Raw genomic sequence first — 25,111 nt, forward strand, 5'->3', positions numbered from 1 at the left:
TGATTTGTATGTTTTCTTATTGGATGGAAGATTTTCCTTGTCACAAAGCCATGGCCACAGCAGTAATTAAAGTCTTACTGGGAAAAGTTGTTCCCACTTGAGGAATACCCTCTGAACTCCACAGTGAAAGAGGTTCCCATTTTACTGGACAAGTGATTCAATCAGTTTGTAAAATTTGGCCTTCTTTACAACATTTCCATATGACTACTATCTCCAGTCATCAGGACTGGTGGAACACCCTAATGGAATTATAAAAGTTCAGTTAGCTAAATTTGTTGAGTCATTTAAGCTGTCTTGGCCTAGAGCACTGCCTTTAGTTTTACCTAACCTGAGATATATTCCCTTTGGGAAAATTAGGTTAACACCATTTGAAATCTTTACTGGCAGACCCATGAGATTAGATGAAGGTATGTATGAACTTGTTAAAAGGAAACCTCTTACCCTACTATATGGAACTTATCAAGGCCTTAAAGTTAACTCACAGCTTATAGAGCAATCTTTCCACACTGTGCTCCTGGGAGATAAAGACATACAGCATCATGGTCTCCAACCTGGAGGCTGTGTCTATTGGAAATGACATCTTCATAAAGATGCCTTCCAACCTTGTTGGAAGGGACTTTACCAGGTATTGTTAACTAACTCTTGCACCACTAAACCAAGGGACCTTGACTCATAGATTCATGTTTTTCATTTAAAGAAGGTGCCACCTCCTACTTGGACTTCACAATCATCTAGAGGCCTGGAACTAAAATTAACCAGACAAAAGCCAGGATAATGAAGCAGATGATATCTGTTGTGGATAGCTTTCCTAAGATTTGGGACTAGGACTGTATAATCCTTCTTTTTATTTCCCTCTTTCCACATACCAATGCTTTTGATTCAAATGTTTTTCTCCTATGGGCACAGTCATATTCGAATTTAGAAAATGAATCCAACTGTTGAATTTGTGGACAATTGCTCTTGTTCAGTACTTCTGGGCTACCTTGGTTAGTGTCTCCACTATAAGGATGCAACTGATGAGCTTTAGGATATTTCATTTTAGAGGAAAGAAATGCCAGTGGAACTTCAGAAACTGGAGCTATCACTTTGGAACCCACATGAATGGCCCATCAACCAAACCTTAAATGACTCTGGACATTGGTATTTGTTTTCTCTTAGGGTTACCAAGGTCCAATCTCAGGGAAGAACTAAACCAGAATTGAAAAATGTCACGTTTTATATTTTAGGGGATACCATTCCCCAATATAAGGCAAGTTCATATGGTTAACTGTGGGTTATGGACATCTAAATACCAAAGCCCCTTTATGTTGGGAACAGTTTAACCATATAAAAATGAACTCATTGAATAATGCCTGACACCGTAGATGGGCACCACATGTTTCTTAATACATATTGCTGGAAAGACCAATATTATATGATGATGGTTTGGATATGAGATGTGAGAGAAAGAGAAGATTCAAAGATGACATGCTAAGTTTTTAGTGTGAGCAACTTGGTAATTGGTATGCTATTTATTAAATTGGAAAAACTGAAGGAGGAATGGGTTGGTGGTAAGGATTGAGAATTTGTTTTACATAGCTTAAGTTTGAGATGCTTTTTAAACATCTAAATAGGTTCAAGTGTTGGGAGAGTGAGAATAAAATAAATTGGTGCTAAAGATGTAAATTTGAGAGCTATCAGAAAATAGGTGGTATCTAAACCCTTAAGATTTGTTGACATCACTTAAGGAATAAGAAAAGAGAAGTTTAATCATTCAACTCTGGATGCTTCCAAAATTCTCATTCAAATAGAGGTGATAGAGTGGGAAATAGATGCTGATAAGGTAGGAGCAAATCTAAAGATGTGTGGAGTTCTGGAATGCAAGTAAAAAAAAGAATTTCGAGAAAGAGAGAATGATCAACAGGTGTCAAATGCTGCAGAGGGATCAAGGAAAATGAGGACTGAGAATTATTCATTGATACTTGGCAAGGTGTAAATCATGAGTGTTTTCACAGGGAAAATTTTTATGGAGGATGAAACCTTATTGGAAGGAATTAAAAAGAGAGAATGAGAAGTAAGATAAGTCAGAATATTCAACTCTTTGAATTTTGCCAGCCTGTTAACTGCCTTCTACTTTACATTAACATTTACTTTATTCCTTACTTTACTTTCAGTCCACCATATGATCACAGTTTCCAACCAGTTTTAATTAGCTTGCTATCTTGCGTTTTCATTTGAATACTCAAAAACCCCCAAATCTTGTCCAATATAACTACCATTTTTTATTTCTATATTCAGGCAGATGAGCCCTACTGAAGGAAGCCACAGACTTAACATACGCTGGTGCCTTGAAAAATTCATATCATCAATACCATCATTCTCCCTGTGTTCTTCTGGTTATTTTTCTCTCCTATTCCGCACATGTATAATTTACTTGGTCTACACATATTCTTTCCTTTTATAATCCTCTCATGAGAAACAGGTGTCCCTTCTCATAATTCATCTGTCTCAGTCTTACATAGCCATTCCTTCCACCTCCTCAATAATCTTGCCCCATTAATTATCTTTTGCCTATATCTTCAGAACCACTCTCCTCACTGGTTCTCTTCTATCAGCATTTAAATATTCTAAGTTACTTTCCAACATAAACGAAATATTTCACCATCTCTCTTTCTACTCCAATCTTTCACTTGCCTCACAACAATGGCTAAATTTCTTTAAAGTATTTTCTCCACTCATTTATTTTCTCCACTCATTATGGCCATATTTTGCTTCCCATTTCCTAGTCAGGTTTCTGGAATCACTTCCTGGAACCCACTTTCATTTTCACCACTCCATTAAAACATTCTTGTGATTGTAACCAGCAACTTTACTAAATACCATGGGCACTTTGGAAACCTAATCTAATTTGAGATCTTCCCTACCACTTGACACTGTTGAATAGTTACTCTTAGTGAAATGTTCTCCTTCATTGGCTCTTGTAATTCACACAGTTTGTTTTCCGCCTATCTTTCTGACTCCTCTAACTAGACATCATAACTGGCCCTTTCTCCTTTAAAAAAAAATGTATTACATATTGGTGTTTTATAGGGTTCCACCTGAGTTTGCCTTCTTTTATCCCTTTGTTTACTGTTGCTATATGACCTCATCAACTCCCATGACTTTATCATTTCTAGGCCACTTCACAAATGCATCTTCCCAGACATGTACATCCAATAGCCCCCTTGGCTCCACTTGGCTATTCCTCTGACAAATTAAGCTCAACAAGAACATTATCTTGTCCATTGAAACCTGCCTCTCCTCCAAGGTCCTCTGTCAGTTACTGAAGCCACCATGCATCCAAATGCTTAGTAAGGAAAATTGGGTAAAAAATATTCCCATTGTTCATTCTCACGCCTATTTAACCAAGTCCTATTGTTTCTATAACAACTTTGAATCTCCTGGTTTATCCAATTCCACCCATCTCCTGTGGATCTACCCCAGTTGAAGAATGCTGTTATCTCTCCCCTGGATTTCTTCAACAGCTCTCTAACTCAATTCCTGGCTTTCAGTCTCAACCTTTCCACTTATTTGTCATGCAAATATGATGCCATTACTCTGTGTTTCACTGTCTTTCATTTTTTTCTTGATAAATGTCAAACCTCTTTGAGCTTTATATATTCAGTTTAATTGGGGGGAGGGGCTGGGATTGGCTTTTCCCCTTCATCTCTTATTCTTCCAGAATCTGGCTATATCTTACTTATCTTTGAAATATTAGCTAAGATGTCATTATTTCCTGGGTATTTCTCACTTCTCAAAATTTGAATTTATTCCCTTTGTAGCATGTATCATAGTGAATTGCATAACTCATTAATGATGAGTTTCTTTAGGCTGTTTACAATGAAGTTATAGTAACATTAATATACATTTCTTGTTTCTGCCCAACACTTGTACCCATAGAAACTCTCCTGCTCATTCTTCTCTCATAAATGAGTCAGTGCATCAATCAGCAAATATTTTTTGGAAGACCCACTGTGTCTTCCAAAAAAGAAGGAAGGCACAGGCAATACTTGAACGCTTGAAGCTTCAATACTTGAAGCTCTAGGAATAGAGAAGTGAAGAAAATGGAATGCCTACAGGATTATGGGACACTCAATAAGCACACAGACATGTGCATAATTTCAGGTACAGCTGAATGCTAAGAGCAGTCAAACAAGAAAATGAGAGGGTGTTATTTTAGTTTAGGGTATTGTGAATTGAGGCCTGAATGGTGAGGAGAGGGCAACCATACAATGATTTGGAGGAAGAGAATTCCAAGCCAAAAGAACACACTAGTATCTTGGCATGAGAACAAGGCAGGCATATTTGAAGGCAGAAAGGAAACTCTCATGACAGCAGCATTAGTCATAGGGGTAAAAAAGAGGTGTACAGAGAGGTATTCAGGCCCTGTCATGCAGAGACTTATAGTCAGGGAAAGAATTTGGACTTTATTTTGGTTGCAGTGAGAAACCATCGAGGGCTTTGGGCTGGACAGTGATCTAGTTTGATCCAGTTCATTAGTTTCTGTGGGGTAAGGGGAACCCCATGTTCTCACACACTAACCTCTCCCATATAGTCAATGTGTGGGTAAAACTCTAAGTCTTTGTGAGCCTTCAAAATGAAACAGCTGAAAGACTTTGAATTTCTAATCGCTTCTCAAGAACGGACTCTTTTTTGTTATATGTTAATGGACTCCTGCCCTCTAGGAGTGAATGTGGGGTAATGGCACAGGGAACCTCACAGGTTTCACCAGTGTTAGCCTAGTGCTTCTTCACAGGCCCTCATCGCTTTGAAGCTGGAACTGTGACTTGTTCAACATTTTATCCCCAGGCCTAGCACAGTACCTGAATAGGACTCAACTACTCTTTGCTGAAGGAAGGAGAATCTATGGAAGTAGAATGGTGGGAAATTTTAATGTCTCTCCATAGGACTCTTGGATCTTCATGGTGGTTCATATTTGTACGCCCCAGTGACCATCACCCATTTCCTGGAAAGAGTGGTCACAACTCATTACAGTCTCCCAACGTTCAGGACAAATTACCATATCTCCTTGGAAGATTTGAGCTTTCATTTTCTGAACCAGAACTAGGTAACTACTTGCTTTTGTTTGTATGTACTTAGATCTCATTGCAGGGAAGAAAAAAAACACACCAAACCTAGAACTAATTAAAATGAACTTGAAGATTGGATGTTTTTCAAGATTGGATGTTTTTTCACTTGCATTTAGAAAAGCGAGTGACAGGATCTAGTGTTATAGGATAGAATGGTGATTGACAGTAATGAGTAACAATTCGGAAAAGAGAAACATATTGCTAGAGTCACAAACCTCTTATGTCCCAAATGTTTTCCTTCTTTTAAAAATTGGCCCTTTTTGCATTATCGTTTTTTGTAAGAAGAGTTGTAGCTGCCATTCTTAGTTCAGTTTCTTTTGCATTCATGCTCATGAAAAATCAGAACTGCAAAGCACAAAAGCTCTACATTTATATGTTCAGGTGGATGAAAGGCTGAAATCCCAAACACAGAAAGATATTGACAGCTCTGACAGACCCATCTCTGTCTTTAACAGTCAAAGATGGTTGCATGGAAACACTAACAGTCAAAGATAACTCCTTTTGTTACAGAAAAATAATGAGGAGGAGATGAATTAAAAGGCTCTGGGGCCCAACTGAGTATCACCAAGATTTTTCTAAAGTTTTGGACCTGACATTTTGTCCACTAATTTTCATTCTAAAATTTTTCAAAATGAGCCTCAGAGAAATTTGCTTCACAGGTTGCTAATTTAAGTTTAGAATAGAAAACTGTGACTTTTTCACAATGGTACTTTAAAACATTTAATTATAATTTTTTCTGCTGTGATTGATACCCTGAGTCTTACCTTAACTCTGTCACCACCTTTCTAGATGGAGTGCAGAGAGTTTCAAATCAGCTTTTCAGTTCACTTTCTCAACTCTACTCCCATCATTGTCATAGAGAGAGTATTTCTGCAACAGAACTCTCATTTTTTTGCAGTGATACTTTATGCCATAGTTTGATTAAAACAGAAAGCAGGATGGCTAAAGACTTAATGGCAATTTTTAAGATTCTGGATGTAGGCTCAGGGTTAAACTGACCATCAAACTGACTATTTAGAAAAGATTTTTAAAAGTGGTTATTTAATGGAATTTTTTGTGTTCTAGTGAGATATATTGGTAGCCTATAGCAAGCTTTGTTTCTCAAAAAGTTTGAGTTGTTTGAAAAAAATGGACATTGTCATAGCTTAAGAAGGATTGAAATTCAGCAGAACTCATTTCCCCATATCTATAAATAACTGTTTATTGAAATCTACTCTCTTACAAATTCTATTTCCATTCTACCTACAAAGCTCCGCCTGAAAAGTGCCCATCTGTCGTTAATATTCATTGGAATTATTTAGTTCCCTAATTTTTTTTTCTGTTTCTTTCTCTGTTCTCAAAGCATACTGTTGCACCTTGAGGGAACTAAGAGTCATTAATTTTTGAGCTACCTTTGAAATTTAAGCTGCTTTGTGCACTTTCCCCAAACTGATTCTGTGACTTGTTTTTTATTGGCTCAAACTGAGCTTACTTCAACAGAAAACAACAGTCTAAATGATGACATTTGTTTAATGAGTTAGCATTTCAGAAGGTAAAACCTGACACTGTGTACTCCCCACGCTGGCCCTCATTCTTATAAAAAAAGGCCTGAAAAATTGTACAGTTCTAAGCTGCTTTTAAAGTGTAGCAATGTACTGTGGTATAATTTTAAAAATTAATTGATATAAATCTGTATTTTTAATTCAACTATGTTTATCAGATATTAAGTTTACTTGATCTAACCCTCACAGGAGTCCTAGAGTAGCGTGAATTACAGTAGTGAGACGGAATCATTTGAGTGCGAGAACTCTAGGAGGTTTTATTGGCTGCTTGGCATATCCCACACAACAGGAATCACACTTAAGAAAAGAGAGGTTTCATGACAATTTTGTAAGGTCCCTAATTATACTGATTTCTCTAATCTTCTTCCTTTAATTATATCTGTCCTCTGAACACAATAATCACAATTATGTGGAGGGCATATGCTCAGTAGAAGGAGTCAGAGCTAATATCACCCATGGGAGATAACCGGCTGTCACACGATCTGACTGCCTTCACTTACGCTTGCAAACCGGCAGGTGGAGTGTAGTTCTGTCTCTAAGAGCATGGCTTCTGAGTTTGAACTGGGTTTGAACTCAGGCTTTACCATGGGTTGGCTGGATGACCTTGGGAAAATAAATACTTTGCTCTGTGCCACAGGTTCCTTCTTAGTAAAGTAAGGGATAATTATAGAGTCTACCTCATAGTTTTTTTTTTTTTTTTTAATTTTTTATTTATTTTTGGCTGCGTTGGGTCTTTGTTGCTGCATGCGGGCAGAGAGCGGGGGGCTACTCTTGTTGCGGCGCACGGGCTTCTCATTGCGGTGGCTTCTCTTGTTGCGGAGCATGGGCCCTAGGCACACAGGCTTCAGTAGTCGTGGCACACGGGCTCAGTAGTTGTGGCTTGCGGGCTCTAGAGTGGTCTCAGTGGTTGTGGTGCACGGGCTTAGTTGCTCCATGCCATGTGGGATCTTCCTGTGCCAGGGCTCGAACCCGTGTCCCCTACATGAGCAGGCAGATTCTCAACCACTACGCCACCAGGGAAGCCCCCTCATAGAGATCTATGTGGACTAGATCAGTTAATATAGGTCAAAGCACAAAATAGTGCCTGGTCTGTATTGATCCTGTCTTCATATTTGTTCTTTGTTATCGATCTTTTTTTTTTTTTTTTTTTTTTTTGCGGTACATGGGCCTCTCACTGTTGTGGCCTCTTCCGTTGCGGAGCACAGGCTCCAGATGCGCAGGCTCAGCGGCCACGGCTCATGGGCCTAGCCGCTCCACAGCATGTGGGATCTTCCTGGACCGGGGCACAAACCCATGTCCCCTGCATTGGCAGGTGGACTCTCAACCACTGCGCCACCAGGGAAGCCCTATTGACCCTTTTGATATTTCATTCATCCTGAATTTTTTGCATTGATATTAATTCTTTAATACATTAAAAGATTATTTACTTACAGTTAGTGAGTTTTTTGCCCTCCCTTAAAGTTTGCACCCAAGGTGAGTGCCTTGCTCATCTCATCCTAATCCTGGTCTTGTCCTTAAATCATTACCATTACTAGCTTTCTTGATGCCCCTGGTCCAGTTTGAAAAATTCTCATTTATTTTGTTTTAAATATTATAATTATTGGGCTTCCCTGGTGGCGCAGCGGTTGAGAGTCCGCCTGCCGATGCAGGGGACGCGGGTTTGTGCCCCGGTCCGGGAAGATCCCACATGCCGCGGAGCGGCTGGGCCCGTGAGCCATGGCCGCTGATCCTGCGTGTCCGGAGCCTGTGCTCCACAGCGGGAGAGGCCACGACAGTGAGAGGCCCGCGTAGCGCCAAAAAAAAAAAAAAAAAAAAAAAATATTATAATTATTATACAACCACTATGGAAAACAGTATGGAGTTTCCTTAAGAAACTAAAAATAGAACTACCATATGACCCAGCAATCCCACTAGTGGGCATATACCCTGAGAAAAGCATAATTCAAAAAGACACATGCACCCCAATGTTCATTGCAGCACTGTTTACAATAGCCAGGACATGGAAGCAACCTAAATGTCCATCGACAGAGGAATGGGTAAAGAAGGTGTGTGGGGCTTCCCTGGTGGCACAGTTGTTGAGAGTCCACCTGCCGATGCAGGGGACAAGGGTTCGTGCCCCGGTCCGGGAAGATCCCACATGCCGTGGAGTGGCTGGGCCCGTGAGCCATGGCCGCTGAGCCTGCGCATCCGGAGCCTGTGCTCTGCAATGGGAGAGGCCACAGCAGTGAGAGGCCCGTGTACCGCAAAAAAAAAAAAAAAAAAAAAGGTGTGTGTATATGTATACAAAGGAATATTACTCAGCCCTAAAAAGGAATGAAATTGGGTCATTTGTAGAGACGTGGATGGACCTAGAGAGTGTCATACAGAGTGAAGTAAGTCAGAAAGAAAAACAAAACATTGTATATTAATGCATATATGTGGAATCTAGAAAAATGGTATAGATGATGATGTTATTTGCAAAGCAGAAATAGAGACACAGACGTAGAGAACAAATGTATGGATACCAAGGGGGAAGGAGGGGGTGGGAGGAATTGGGATATGGGGTTGACATATATACACTATTGATACTATGTATAAAATAGACAACTAATGAGAATATACTGTATAGCACAGGGAGCTCTACTTGATGCACTGTGGAGACCTAAATGGGAAGGAAATCCAAAAGAGAGAGATATATGTATATGTATAGCTGATTCATTTTGCTATACAGTAGAAACTAACACAACATTGTAAAGCAACTATACTCCAATAAAGTTAATAAAAATATTTTAATTATAAAATACATAGTACATGTAGAAAAAATATATATGTGATTTAACACAAAGCAAATAAATGCTCATGCAGTGATCACACAGATCAAAAGATAGAGCATTGCCAGCATTTCATACCCCACCCCCCATTGTCCATAGTAATCCTTTTCTCTTTCTAAAAGATAGACTCCTTCTAAATGGCAATTGCTTCCTTGATTTATTTGATAGTTGTCCATCTAAGCATGCATTCTCAAGTGTTATAATTTACACTTGCCTATTTTTAAAATTTATACAAATAGAATGATGCCCATATGCTATGTAGTCTTTTCTGTCTGGCTTCTTTTACTCCATGTTAGGCTATGAAATTTATTCATGTTGTTGCACATAGTTGTAGTTTGTTCAGTTTCTTTACTGAACAGTAATCCAGTGTATAAATATACCACAATTTTTCCATTCTACTGTTCATGAGTATTGGGTTTGTTTTCAGTGTTTGGCTATTACTAACAATACTGCTAGGACCACTTTTATAGAAATCTCTTGTGGCACATATGGTACATGTGTTTGCATTTATATTGGGTATGTGCTTCAGAGTAGAATTAGTAATAATACTGCTTTGCCAAAGTGACTTTATAGGTTTTTAGCTATTAAACTCACTTGTTAATTCTAATAGTTTATCTGCAAATTATTGTATATTTTCTATGTGCACAATCATGTCAGTGATGATTAATGACAGCTATATTTCTTCCTTTCGAATCTTTTAACATTATATTATTTATTTCCTTATTATTTATTATATGCTCCAGTACAATATTAAATAGAAATGTCTGTGTTTTATTCACACTTTTGCAAGGAAAACTTTCAACATTTCACAGTTAGATGAGTTGGTTGCTGTAGGTTTTGTGTAATGGTCATTTGTTAGATTAAAGAAGATTCTTATTATAAACACACACACATACATCAAAGAATATTGTATTACATAAAATAATTTTTCTATATTTATTGAGATGGTCATATACTTTTTCTCCTTTATTTGGTTACAAATTATATCAATGATTTTCAAATGTTAAACCAAATTTATATTCCTGGAATCAATCCAAATGGGATATAGATGTATTATCCTTTTATATATTGCTGGGATGGTTTATTAATTTTTGTTTAGAATTTTCACATCTATATTTATAAAGAAATTGGCTAACTTGTAATTTTTCTTTCTTGTAATGTTCATGTCTGGTTTGATATCATGGTTATCATGAAATTTTTTATACATAAAAGTCACCTGTTAGTCTCAGCTGATGCATCTTTTAAGGTAAACTTTCTAGTCTTCTCTTGCTATATTTAAAACTATTTTTCCTTTTTTTTTTTTTTTTTTTTTTTTAAATTTATTTTTATTTTTTGGCTGTGTTGGGTCTTTGTTTCTGTGCAAGGGCTTTCTGTAGTTGCGGTGAGCGGGGGCCACTCTTCATCGCGGTGCGCGGGCCTCTCACTGTCGCGGCCTCTCTTGTTGCGGAGCACAGGCTCCAGACGCGCAGGCTCAGTAGTTGTGGCTCACGGGCCCAGTTGCTCCGTGGCATGTGGGATCTTCCCAGACCAGGGCTCGAACCCGTGTCCCCTGCATTGGCAGGCGGATTCTCAACCACTGCGCCACCAGGGAAGCCCCTATTTTTCCATTTTTATCTCTGGTTTTACTGATGTGCCTGAGAGTGGTTTATTTACTTTTTATTCAGGAAATAATTTTTTATTTCATATTGAAGTATAGTTGATTAACAATGTGGCGTTAGTTTCAGGTGTACAGCAAAGTGATTCAGTCACATATACATGTATCTATTCTTTTTCAAATTCTTTTCCCATTTAGGTAGTTACATAATATTGAGCAGAGTGCTATACACTAGGTCCTATTACTCAGCCATTAAAGAGAGTGGTTTATTTGCATTCATTCTGCCTGAGGTTCTTCAAGCTTCTTGAATTTATGGCTTGATGACATTCTTCAAATTTGGAAAGTTATCAGTCATTATCTTTTATAATATTATCCGTCTTTTGAGAATTCCATTTGTACACCTGATAGACATTCTCTCGATCATCATTGTCTTATACACCATCATTTATGTTTTCCAGTCTTTTCTCCAGACTTCAGCCTTTGGCTGTGCCTCATCTGCTCTAAAACCTATGAAATGAGTCCTTAGTTTCAGTTACTGTGTTTTTTCAGTTCTATGATTTCCATTTTTATAGTTATTTGTTCTCTTTCAAAATTCTCCATCTTGTCTTTTATCTCCTTGAAAATAGTAAACACAATTATCTTAAAATCAATATCTGATATCTCTAATATCAGAGGATTTTGTAGACTTTCACTGATGCCTGTTGTTTCCGCTTCTGCTGGTTCGTGCTGTCTTCTGTCTCTTTGCCTGGATAATTTTAACTGTGTCTTCCAACTATCTTTGCAAACACTTGGTAGAAATAATCTATGCCCTAGGATATTACTTTCATCCAGAAAGGATTTATTACTTATTATTACTTTGGCCAGGTATCTTGGGGAGATAGCTTTTCAGAATTATCTTAATATAATTTTTAGATTTAATATTATATGAGGCTGAGCTGCAGTCCCTGTGGAAGACTATTTTGGATTCACCCTTTGGTGAATTTTGGATTCACAGGTACTGCCTTTCAGTGAGGGGTGTTCATCAAGTCTATTTTCTTTCGTGAGAGCCTGTGCTCCAAATCTCCATTTTCTTAGTGCCTGAAGACTGTCAAAAGTGGAGCTCAGCCTAAGCTTCAGTTACCCCTTCTGAAATAACACATAACCTCAAGGAAAGAGATGCTCATAAGCTGAGCCTCCATCCTCACTGCATTATACCAATCTTCATTGTTTTATTAGTTCTAAAATATAAGCTTTTAAAAATACTTCGTCCAGTTTTTCTTGTCTTGGTGGGAGAATTGGTACAAATTACCTCATCTGACATTACTAGAAGTGGAATTACTTTTCATATATAAACCCATTATACCAGATAAGGAAGAAAACCACCGAAACTGAATCCAATTTCTTGAGGCATGTTTGTTTAACAGTAATATTTTAGTTCAATTAGGGAAGCCTTTTGACAAACATAAAACCATTCAAAATAATCCAAGCTTAAAAGGTTCAAGTAAATGTTGGGAAAGAGATGTCATTTTATATTTTTAACCCAAGTTCATTTTCAGTTCTATTTCAATCCTTATATTATTTCTATTATTACTCATATCAAGGCCTGACACTATGCTAGGTATTAGAGATACGATATGACTATGTGAGCAAGATAGACAGAGCCCTTGCTCTAATGAACCTTAGAGAAAAATGGAGAAGACACCTAGGATAAAATGAGGTAATCTGTGAAAAGCACTCAGCACAGTTCTTGCTGTATAATACATGTTCAAATACTATTTCTATTAATACACACAGTCTTTTCCCAACAACCTGCAGTTCCTAGGCCTCTGTGGGCATCTCCTACTGGGTGGAATTTTTGGGGTAAGCAATGGTGTGCAAATAGATGAGGCAGTGGGGGCTTTATAGATAGTCCTGTTTTGTTTTTTGTTTTTTTTGCAGTACGCGGGCCTCTCACTGTTGTGGCCTCTCCCGTTGCGGAGTACAGGCTCTGGTCGTGCAGGCTCAGCGGCCATGGCTCACGGGCCCGGACCGGGGCACGAACCCGTGTCCTCTGCGTCGGTAGGCGGACTCTCAACCACTGCACTACCAGGGAAGCCCGATAGTCCTGTTTTCTTGAGGAAGCTTACTGGGACATAAAATAATGGTAATGACAAGAAAAGGGATAGTAAAAGCATGCATTTTGGAGTAAGGAGGAGAAAACTTTTGGAAAAAATAATGAGAAGTAAGAAGGACACCCAAAACTCCTCCAGGCCTTGAGGTCCAAGAGAAAATCCTGCGCCTACTTGACAGACTGTGTGAGAAAAGGTGTCTTCAAAGGAAAACCAATCCTTGAGAAAGCACAAAGGTAAAGGGAATACAGAGAAGAGGTTGAGGATTTTGCTAAGTAGAGACTACAATTTTAAGATGGTATGATGGCACCATTAGTGTGTTATTTTCAAGGAAAATGGAAACAACAAATTAGTCCTTCTTCCCTTCCAAAGTATGCAAGATATTCTGGACCAAGGACAAACTATGTTACTTCTTTTCATTTTAAAGAGATTATTCTCTTCCCATCATTATATATTGAATATAGATTATTTAAATTTATTATTTAACTTTAGACTCATAATTATTAAAAAACATATATAGACCAGGTTAAGATATTTCTCATCACCTGGAGATGAATCAAGTGACATGCTTTTTTTTGTTTAGAGGAAGAGGTGGGTGTATTTTTACTTGTACATGGGATAGTTGTATTGGTATACATATCTGGGAAGAAGTATGTATGACTCTGTGTGTGTGTGTGTGTGTGTGTGTGTGTGTGTGTGTGTGTGTTTGCAGTCATAGTCACGAGCAAGAGGAGACATTTATTTTGTTCAGCTTAGTATTCCTCACTGTCTTCTGACAATAGCATCTTCCTCCTTGGGCAACTGCTCCTCTCTGTCCCCACCCCTCCCATATCCTGGAGGTTTCTGATGAGGCTGCCAATTATTGTACTGAGCCACTCCAACCACAAAAGATGGCTTTGGGGCAATCAAAGTGTCCCATTCTCCTGGTCACAAAGATTAATTGAGGATGTGATTAAGCCAGACCAATAAGAGCTCTTCCCTATAATATTTATGTACACACATTGGGAAAAGACAACTGTCTCTCTTCTGGGGTCATAATCTTGATTGACCTGAGTGAAGTGGGGACTATTTGCAGCCATGCCCATGTGGAAAATGCCCCTTCGATCACATGAGAGTGAAGTAAATATGTATTTAAGAACAGAACTGAAAAATGGAGAAAGTATTGGTGATACTGTTACATTCCTGGATTCAAAGATATGTAAGATCATCCACCTCTTTTTTAGGATTCAGAATAGAGGAAATTAGGATTTATGGTAAATGGGGCTCTAGTTCAAATCCCAAAAGGCTAGATCTGGAAAAAAACCTGGATAAGGAATATGTAGGTAGCTCTGGGCTGAGAGGACAACTGAATCCTAGTTCAGGTTTTCAGTAATAAAATATGTGCATATAAACAAGTTATTTAGTCTTTCCAACACTCAGTTCTCTCCTCTGTAAAATGATAAAATTAGCTTCAGCTATTTCTAAGATCCTTAAAACTACAAACTTGCATGTCCTACACACCACTAAACTAATCACATTTTGAAATAAGTGCCCTGCCTGTGAATAGCTGCTTAATAATTTTTTTCTTATAATAACATTTTTTCCTTTTCCATTCCTTTGCTTTTAAGCTTTCTGTTAAAAATAAAAAGTATGATGCTACTAGATTAATCCAGTGGAATGTAAATGCAATCAGTGACTAAATCAAACGTGTCTGTAGTCCACAACATTTCCAAAGCAAAAACAAAATTATATATCCTTCTAATTTGAACCAGCTGAAGTAACTGCTGATTTTTATAGTTCCAGTGAAATAGTGAATTGTCAGAATTGATTGTCTCTGCAGATTATAATGCTGAACACTTATGTACAGAAGCCCCTAAACCAAATTTAGAGGTTCTTGAAGTTTGGCATTGGAAATGCCCCTGTTTGTCCTTCCAGTGGGGTCTTAACCCTCTCAGTCCATCCCTCTGAATCCCTTGCCAAGCTCATGGCATGGCTATTAAGTTCATAAGTGGGGCCAGCTAGGATAAACTGTAGTGGCTGCATGGAATGCTGTATTGGAGAGGGTTACAAGACTGTATCCAGGCTTGTGGGAAAAGATGCTCTGATAAATAAGCAGTGCTGCAAAATGGCACAATTGTCAAAAAATGTGGCTTTTCTGACTATGATGGATATGTGTCTTCCAATTGCTAACTTGATTTTGTATTCCAAATGTTATTTGCCTTTTAATAGAAAACTTTAAATTCAATTTTAAATGATAGGACTGAACCTTTGATTTGTATATAACAGGCTTCCCTACTGGGTGATACATTTTGGGACCAGGATACTTTCTATGTTATTCTTTTTTTTAAAGAAGATGTTGGGGGTAGGAGTTTATTAATTAATTAATTTATTTTTTGCTGTGTTGGGTCTTCGTTTCTGTACGAAGGCTTTCTCTAGTTGTGGCAAGCGGGGGCCACTCTTCATCGCGGTGCGCGGGCCTCTCGCTATCGCGGCCTCTCTTGTTGCGCAGCACAGGCTCCAGACGCGCAGGCTCAGTAGTTGTGGCTCACGGGCCCAGTTGCTCCGCAGCGTGTGCAGTCTTCCCAGACCAGGGCTCGAACCGGTGTCCCCTGCATTAGCAGGCAGATTCTCAACCACTGCGGCACCAGGGAAGCCCCTTTGTTATTCTTTATATCCAGCCATATATTCAACTTACTGACTATGCCAAGACAGCATGAATTTATACTCCCGGTGTCTTTCACAACTCCAGTTTGTTCCCAGCATGAAATACCACTTATATTGGTTTGAAATTCTATTCTAAACTTAGAGCCCACGATTTCTGTGTGGGGTGTAAAGTTGACAAAACATGTACTTTCTTCCTAATGCAAATCCTACATATCTCGGTTTTCAGGTAGTCAGGCTGACACTGTTGGGGGCGTGTAAGACAGAAAGTAACTCCTGTTAAATAAAAGGGTATGGAGTGAAGAAAGAGGAACGGATCTATTTTGTTAAATGGAATTATTAGAGACACAGAGCAAATGGTTCTGTTTTGTTTTGAAGGAGATTAAGAATAAAAATAAAATATTTAAAATGAGAGTGAATGCACGTTAGGTCAAGGAAAGCTGACAATCTGCTGTTTGTGACAATATTTAATAATATTCAGATTAATTATAATATTGGAAATGGAAAACTCTGACTTCAAATGAATAATGAATAGCAAAACCAGACATGGCTCTGAGGTGAAATGTGATTTTCATGAGGATGGGAACATTTAACATTTATACAGCAGTTCATATTCTCAAAGTCATATATCAGTGACAACTGTAAAATACATCTTTAATTTGAATTGATGAAATACTCTGCAGGGGCACATTTGGATGGTAGTACTCTCCCTTCCCCAAATAAAAAGAGAGAGAGAGAGAGAAGAGATTCGGATAAACAAATGCTTAAAAACTGCTTATCAAAATGGAAGTCAAATGCCCTGATATACAATCTTTTGAAATGATTTAATCTTGGTAGGTATGTCTTTGTAATTCATTCACATGAATATTTATAGTATGTCACAACTCTTCATGTATTTAGCAGTTAAGGGTAATACACATTCTGAATGCAAAAAGATTGATTTATAAACATGTACTGTAATCCTTAGACACTACTTAAAATAAAAGCCTTTTCAATCATGTATTTTCTCCCAAACTGTCATCTCTGTACTGCACTCCCCATATCCTTGCCTTGGCTTAACTGTAGCTAAAATTTTCCTTAAAGGCCACACTTGCCCACAAATTTCAGTCCAACTACCTACTTCTCTGCTCCAATGCTCAACTATTGACATGGCTCCAGAGAACTCAAAAATAGTCCTGTGGTGGAGATCCAATCCAAGGAATAGGGTTTTAGAAGGATGTCATGGCCAGCCCCAGTTCTACCCCCTTGCAGTTAGGTATGACCAAGAATTAGGTTCTCACCATGGAGTAGAAGCAGCGGTGCTCCATGCTACTTCCAGCCTTAACCCATATAGCCTTGCAAGCCTTTGCCAGCTGGAGTATCAAGAACCAGAACAATCATGGAAGCCACATAAAGATGACAGAGCTGCCATTATAGATGCGCCCTAACCTGGAACTGTTAACCTGAGAGGAATACGTTTCTATTTTTATTTTAGAGGAGGTGTATTTGGAACTCTTTTTGTTTTTCCCTTTTTGATTACACTAACTAATATAAATGGATTTGTTACTGCAAACTATGGTCTATAAACCTCGCTGGCCTCTCAGTAGAACGCTGCACTTCTTAAGAAGCTGCCTCTCTCTTTACTTCTGCAGCCTTTCGAAACCTTTAGAACTTTCTTCAAGATGTCATTCTAACCTCTAACCCTTTGTTTCTCAGCAGATGACATTGGCTCACAGAGAAAATAATGCCATCAGGCATGAATTCCTTTCATTTTTCCCCTTTCATAAGTCAAAAATTATCCATATTTGTCCCATTTTAATTATTTTTACTTTACCAAGAATTTTATTTCTTTTCAAAAGTACTGTCCACATGAGCTCTAACTTTACACTTCCATTTGCTTGAAGATTTTTCTGTATTCCTTATCTTCCCTCTCTCCTAGATCATTAATCACTCCTCCCTCATTCCTGTATTCCTTCCTTTAAAGGAAAATATGATTGAAGCTTTCTGATGTTAAAAAAAACTCCTACTGTACCTAGTGTCCCTCTCTAATTCCTAATCCATTTCACTCCTTTGCTTTTTATATAAGCTTCTTTGAAGTATATTCTAGATTCTCTTTTCATTTTATGATTTCTCATTTGCCCCATATTCTGTAATCTGGCTTCTATTTCTAAGGCTCGTTTGAAATGGTCTTAAGGAAGCTGTAATCATCACTGTTGTTGACCAGTATCTCTAAAAGGTAAATTTGATTATTTCATGTTCTTGCTTAAAATACTTCAGTGTCATACTAAATTAGAGTTAAGTCCAAAAATCTTAGTATGGCTTATAAGACACTTAAGTATCTGGCTCTTTTTTATTCTCTTGTTTTTTCTTGTGGAGCTCCCTTCTAAGTACCCTGTGAAGGGATTACTGAAGTATTTAAAGTTCATTATGTTTAAACCTTTATAATATTTTTGGAGTTGTTCCCTCTTCTTGGAAAGTATTGATATGTCCTCAATTGATCATTTATTTAAATAATTTCTTACGCTTTAAGACCCAATTCTAGTATTTCTTACTCTTAAAGCCTTTCCTGTTTCATTGAAACTCCTTTTCTGTCATCCAATGCAGTGTTTACTGTACTTAGAACTTACCAGTCTGCATTATAATTTTTGGTATACTGTTTTTACTCTCCTACTAGACTGTGAGTTCCTTGAAGACAAAACCTTGTATTGCTTATCTTGATATCACTAGAACCTAGCCTAATGCTGAGGACACAGTAAAGAGTGTGTGTGTGTGTGTGTGTGTGTGTGTGTGGGGAGAGAGAGAGAGAGAGAGAGTGCACAATGGAAGTAATGAGTATGTTATTTCCTTATAAGTAAGCTCGCAAAGTTAGTGACTCTAGTTGGTATTCAGTTGTGATATACAGGTATAACAGATTATATCATTGATAATGCAAAACATCAAAATGTAAAGAACAAGAAGATGATATTGTGAATTTTTTCAAAATTAGCAAATAGAAATATCCATTTATATTATTTTTAGAGAAAAATTTGTATCTAAGAACTGATCAGCAAATAATTTATCTTTTATAAGAAAAGTATTGATGCTTTTATAAGAAAACAAAAAAAACATAAATCATAAATTGCTTTTGAATAGCAACCAGGACCACAGAGTGAAGGTCATGTGTGATAGACTACAGAGCAGCGAGCAGTAGTCTGAATTATAGACTCCACAGGGGCCACCCACTACGGGATGTTGTCAGTCCTCATAAAGAGGACAGTGGTAGTGGACAGAAGCCAGCTCTTCAGAGAAAGGAGTCTTGAAGAACAAAGGAGCATCCATTGCCTTTCTCAATTGAAGACTGGATTGATGTAGGCAAATTTATGAGAGAAATGTTTGACAGAGCCAAATGTGTGTGAAGCCTGATATTGGAGACTCAGCTATTCATGAGTCAGGGTTAAAGAGAGGAAAGTTTTTTAATTGCACTGGAAGGCCTTTTGTCATTTGAAACGAACTGGATTACACAGTTCCTAAATAATCAGTTGGTAAAGCCAAACTTATGGAATGGCTTTCAGCCTTTGGTTAAAGCAGTGAGCACAGGCCAGTTAGAGAAAGTAATGAGTACAGAAGGAGATTTTCCATGGCACAAACAGAACACAAAACAATTTAAAATAAAGTGAACAGCAAAGCTGAGATCAAGTAAGATTAATGAACTAATAGTTCAATTGAGGCTTTTCTTGTGATTCCGAAGACTGTTTATCAAGTGAGCTTCAGAGGAATTTCTAGGTCATGTGATGGGATTTCAAGGTCAGATGAAAGTAAATACAATCCAGTGGTCCCTAAGTTCACTTTCAATGATCCTAGTTTCTTCTATATTTGTTCATTCTAAAGTTTAATAAGCCAGTATTTACTCTTTCCATACCTAGTTTGTTTTCGCTGTTTTTCTTCGCCTACAAAGTTAAAAGAAAGGATTTCTCTTTTGTATATTTCCCCTGTAAGGTACTTCAACCAAGGCAGTATAACAGTAGCTGCCCCCCTTTTTTCCTAAAAGCATTCTAGTTGGTTATTTATTTTTGTCTTCTATTAAAATGAACCTGAAAACTTAGACACACATAAAAGTTATACCTATCACTATTTTAAGATCCAAGGAATGGGCACTTTCTATCCTAATTAAATACCCATAAATTTACTTCCACTCAGTTTAAACATATAATATTGTACACATTTCTTACTGTTTTATTTCTGTTTAACACCAGTTTAGGTATAGGCTTTTCAAGTATAAGCTGTTCATGTCTGTAAATTAATAAACAGAAGATCTTGAGAAGTAACCCTAAAACTTCACTTTGTTTCAAAAATCCCTAGTCCTTGAAAAATAGGTGATGATAAATAGCTATTTATCTCTATTTATATCTCTCCTCACTGCTCTATAAAAAACACAAATTGGCACTGAACAAAACAATGTAGTATGGTCTTAAAATATTTTTTTTTAATTTTGTTTTATGATTTTTTTTGGTGGAAACCAAAAATCATCAAAAAACTTCTTGCCTCCTGAATATTTTTACATTCTGAAATTCAGTTTGGATGAAAATATCTTGTTCATAGTCAAATATAGAATATGTCTTACTGATTGTTAGTTTATGATAATAGTTGACAGAGCAGCCAGATTTTTTTTTTAATGCTCTAAGAATGAATGTGTTTGGCTGCTAACTTGAATATTTAGAATATCTAGAGAAAATCACAAGGCGTAATGATCAGTATAATCAGGTTGGAGAAGCGGCTTGGACAAAATGAAACATTTTCTAGGAGAACAAGCTTTCATGGTTTGTCATTGACTTATAAAGACCAGGCCAGTTAATAATGCACACAGGAACAAGTGTCCCTATATGCAAAACCAGGATAAGCCTATCTGTGCTGATCCTACAGCAATGTGAAAGTACATCAGAAGCTATCACTGAGAGGAGAGAACCACCACTTTTAGGTCATTTTGAAAGATTCCAGTGAACTGGTGTTCCTTTAAAGTGAATACCTGTTTAAAATGAAGAAGACCAAAAACATGAAGAAAGGCAAATGTATTATTTGTAATATTTTGTTCTTTGTCCTGAAGAATGAGATGTGTAGTCTTAGAAGAATGTCAGTTGCTTCACTTCGGAAAGCTTCTCAGAGTTCCATTTGAAACGCAAAGACAGTTTATGAATTGGGTTTCAAATAATTTGAAAGAGTTCTAGTAACTTTTCAAAATGAGAAATATACTGATTTCTTAATGTCTAAGAAAATTCATAAACTCATCCAATAAATGGGTTAAAACTTGTTATCCTATAAACATGTTTAGCTAGAATATTTTTACTCTTCGTTTTCCTTCTAGTCTGTATGACATGAAATTAGTGATTGGGAATTTAAGAGTAACATCAATCACTGGTCTTGCTCTCTAGTCTTGTTTCAACTTTTTAATGTAAGTTCTTAATGAGTTACATAAGGAATTACTATTTCATCAGTTAACTACAGTGGAAGACTATGAAAGTTAATGCCAAATTGAGATTCAAAGCACAATGATTTCTTCAAATTGGAAGCACTGTGGTGATATTGATTGGAGATGCCTTTGGGGGCAAAGTGAGGAGAGCTCTGCTTTTGGGGGCTCTTCTTCCCCACCTTAAAAAGTAGGCACCAACCCAGGGCTCCAGGGGGTTGCTGCTAGGAGTTTGCATCTTTCCATCCATTGGTGGACCTAATTTTTCGTGGTCCTCCCTTTGCCTACAAATGGCATTGTCTGTAACAAAGTCTCACTTCTCTGGAAAAATATCAGACTTGTAGTCAAAAGCCCCAAGCCCAGCCCTAGGTGTAGAATCTTGTATAAATCATGAGAGTTACCCGGAATTATTTCCTCTTTTGTGAATTAAGATTGCTAACTTCCTAACCCATTTATTCAGCTGGTATATGAGCACTTCCTATTGTAGGAATTGTGGCAGCAAATACAGAGCTGCCAACACGTAGGCAAAGGAAATAGCTGTTGTAGCACTCTCCTGAGTCTCAAATATTAAAACAACATATGTGACTTTGTTTTCTGATCTCTGAAGTACCATGCAAATTCAAGAGGTTCTGACAATCAAAGCCAGAAAGTTAAGGCTAAAAGTTTAAACCACAAACATTTGTTAGGTTGAATATGAGAGTAAAATAAAAGGTAAGTGTAGTCAACCCCTGATTATTCACAGATTGGCTAGAGTGTGTGATTATCAATGCCCTTTGATACTCCTCCTTCTAACTGCCAGCTATTGAATATTTCTCTGCTCATTAACACCTGTCTAGTAGTGGGAAGGTGAAATGCTAATCAGCCAATTTGGCTAATTGTTAGCTGCTATGATCCTTTTTATTTTATTTTTTTGAAGTTGAAATAGAGAAAAGTTGAAATCTTTTACTAAAATATGAGCTGTAGGCTTCCAAACTTTATGCCACCTTCCCTTTCTTTTACTTCATAGATAAATTCAGGTACTTCGTTTTCATGAAAGTATTTAAAAGAATGAAGAATCTAGTAATTCATCAGTTCTCAAGTGTCAATATAACTTCACATTATATATTTCTTATTAGCCAGTGTTTGGACGATCTTAATCTCCTACAGGAAAGCCTTAGGATTTAATAATTGCCACTTTAAGTGTAGCCCAATATAAATAACTGCACTTGCCAAATGGATTTAGACCAATAGGGAATCAACTTGGAGAAAATGACAAGACTACCCTCCCCTTTGCCTTGGGTAGACATTACAGGATCCTCCCCACACCAAATAAGGGGATGAGGAATGTTTTGAGCTTTAAGGGCACTAAGAATAAATCTGAGCTATCACGGATAAGATTACTTTCAACTCTTTATTTCATGTTTTCTGTCATAGACCCCCAAATCTGTAATTATCTTAGGGAAACTGTAGGGGCTTAGACGGTACTTTCTGGTTCCTTTGCCTTTTCTTGGCCTATCTCTCTTTGGGGCTGGAGAGCTGGTGTGTGTGTGTTTCCCTTAGAGTGCCAAAAAAAAAAAAAGTGCTGAAGAGTCCTAGGGAGATGAAGCTATTTTTGTTCGAAGCTGATACTTCTGCCTGAGCCACAAGTGCTGCTTGGAAAGGGCTCAGGTTGTTTCCAGGGGGGGAGAACTCTGCAGAGAAGAGACAAAGTTCAACAGGACAACAAAGGAGCAGCAGAAACAGCCAGGAAAAGGAAGAGCCCTCACGCTTTCACACAGAGCCCCCTATCAGAGTTCTCCAAACCTAAATTATTCTGCAAAGGGCCACTTGACCGGAATTTTTGCCTGCCTTTTACTTTCTCCAACCACCATGACTGAGATCACGGCTGAAGGTATTGCTAGCATTTTCCAATAGTATCAACTAGGAAAACAAAAAAGAAAAAGGTGGAAATTGACAGTCCCATTGATGGTCAATATGTCCTCTTAAAATGTTGCTTTTAGATAGTTATCTTGATGGATGATTCTATATGGGATCAAAGAAATGGGTTTGGGAGCTGAGAGGCTGTCAGATGTGTGTGTTGGGGAGTGAAAAGAAGTTTCTCTGAAATTTTGCATGTGGAAACTGCTATTTGTGATGCCAAAGGCCCCACTAGTTAACAATTGTCACCCATACCTCTATAAATAGCTATGGTCATGCAATGTTAGGGCTGATATCTTACCTAGCAAAAATTACAAGGTTTGCATGCAAGGCTGGAGACCACGATGAACTTAAAATGTTGCATTTAATGTTGAAATTTAGAGAACTGATTTTGAGCATTTTGCTTTATGACATATCAAATTGGAGATCTTAAATTTGTTTTCCTTTCTAACTCGAGTATATAAATATGCACACACACACATATAAGATTTATATACCTAAAAATTTTGTATGTATGTTGGTGGGTATTCAGAGACAAGGTTTGGAATTGCACAAAATCACTTTAAATCAGTATGGTTTTAAAAATAGAGTAATTAAGCTTTTGATTCTGATTCTTTTCATGCACTCATGTCTTTTACCTCTATGTGATGAATCTATATTAAATATTTTCTGTTTTCATGCTTATTCTGAAAAGCTATATGCTTTTCTGTTTTAAAACTTATTCTAAAAAGGTATGTACCACACCTTAAAACATTTTTATTATTCGACCATGATAGCAATCATTTTGCCCAAATATAATATATGCAAAATATATGTACATATATAATTATATATATATATTTTGCTATCTTTAAGACAACTAAGGAGTTTTGAATTCAGGCACAGTCCATTTCTAGCTGGGGTAAAAATTGGGGAGGTGGATCTAAAATTTGCTTCTGACAGCTGTAAGCAAATCAGACAGGTGGTGCTCTCCACAGCTTCCAAGTCTCATGCTGAGCTGGTTTGTTTTTAATCAGACAACTGAAAAAAGAGAATGTGTGGTTTTGGCTCTTTGGGTAGATATTAGTATGGGCATATGGTCATTTCACAGTTTAAGATTTTCAGTCACTACTTACAAAGAGAATTGTCTTACTTGCATCTTCCACTAAGAAATTTAGTCTAGTACCCCAAATTAATAGAAATAATTACTGAGAGATTTCTATGTATCAGGTATTTTGCTCAGGACTTTATGTGTGTGTACTTATTGAAACCTCACAGAATTCAATTAAGTTAGCATTATTATCTCCATTTTGCAAAAATAGAAACTGTAACTCTGTTATTTGGAGACTTGCTCAAAACCACAGCATTGCCAAGATTAGAAGCCAGCCCCCTTAAATCTAGTTTGTGTTTTTTCATTTCTCTAAGAGGATATCAGGTTTCCTCTTTACCAATTTTAGTTCAGAATTTGCTAACTAAATATAAATAGCATTTTTCTTATTCCTTAGATATGCTGCATCATGTGACCTTTAGATGGTCTTAAAGACAGCTATCTATAAAAATGTCTCACTTAGCCCTGCACAAGTTATTAAGATACCTGTGAATATGTTCCCTACCTCCGCATGGGCCATGAACTGCCAGCTGATTCGGGTCACTTGGCCAAAACATTTTTCACTTGCCTGTGGATTATGCTCTGTAGACCTTCGCACTTGATTCATAAATGTTTTTACAGGAAAATTCCAGATTATGGAATAGAACTTATGTTTCTGTCTTCTCCCCGTGGAGAGTTTAAAGGGTGCTTGGAAGACCTCTTGTTGTCACCTCTAAAAAAAAATCATTGAATTAGTAATGAATTAAAAATGTAAAAACACCATCTAGTTCCCAGGTGATGGGCACTTCCTACTCCCTGGCCTTAACAGTTCATAGGATATATGTCATCTGAACATCGCATTAGTTATGTACTTTTTTCCTTTTCTGGAATGATTTATTAATCATATTCCTCAAATGATAATTAGACTGACAACTCAGATGAGCTTACCT

At 37.4% G+C, this 25,111-nt stretch overlaps 1 protein-coding gene across 1 annotated transcript in view; it reads left to right on the forward strand.

The window, feature by feature from the left end:
- The first annotated feature begins 22,783 nt into the window (after nucleotides 1-22,783).
- TRDN (triadin) overlaps nucleotides 22,784-25,111 on the forward strand; it is a 372,809-nt gene continuing 370,481 nt past the window's right edge. Inside the window, exon 1 of the mRNA XM_065888711.1 lies at nucleotides 22,784-23,069. Within this exon, the coding sequence (XP_065744783.1) occupies nucleotides 23,048-23,069 (22 nt within the window). The 5' untranslated portion in view covers nucleotides 22,784-23,047. The remainder of the gene's footprint in view (nucleotides 23,070-25,111) is intronic.

This window comes from Phocoena phocoena, chromosome 12 (assembly GCF_963924675.1).
Source record: "Phocoena phocoena chromosome 12, mPhoPho1.1, whole genome shotgun sequence".
Taxonomy (NCBI): domain Eukaryota; kingdom Metazoa; phylum Chordata; class Mammalia; order Artiodactyla; family Phocoenidae; genus Phocoena; species Phocoena phocoena.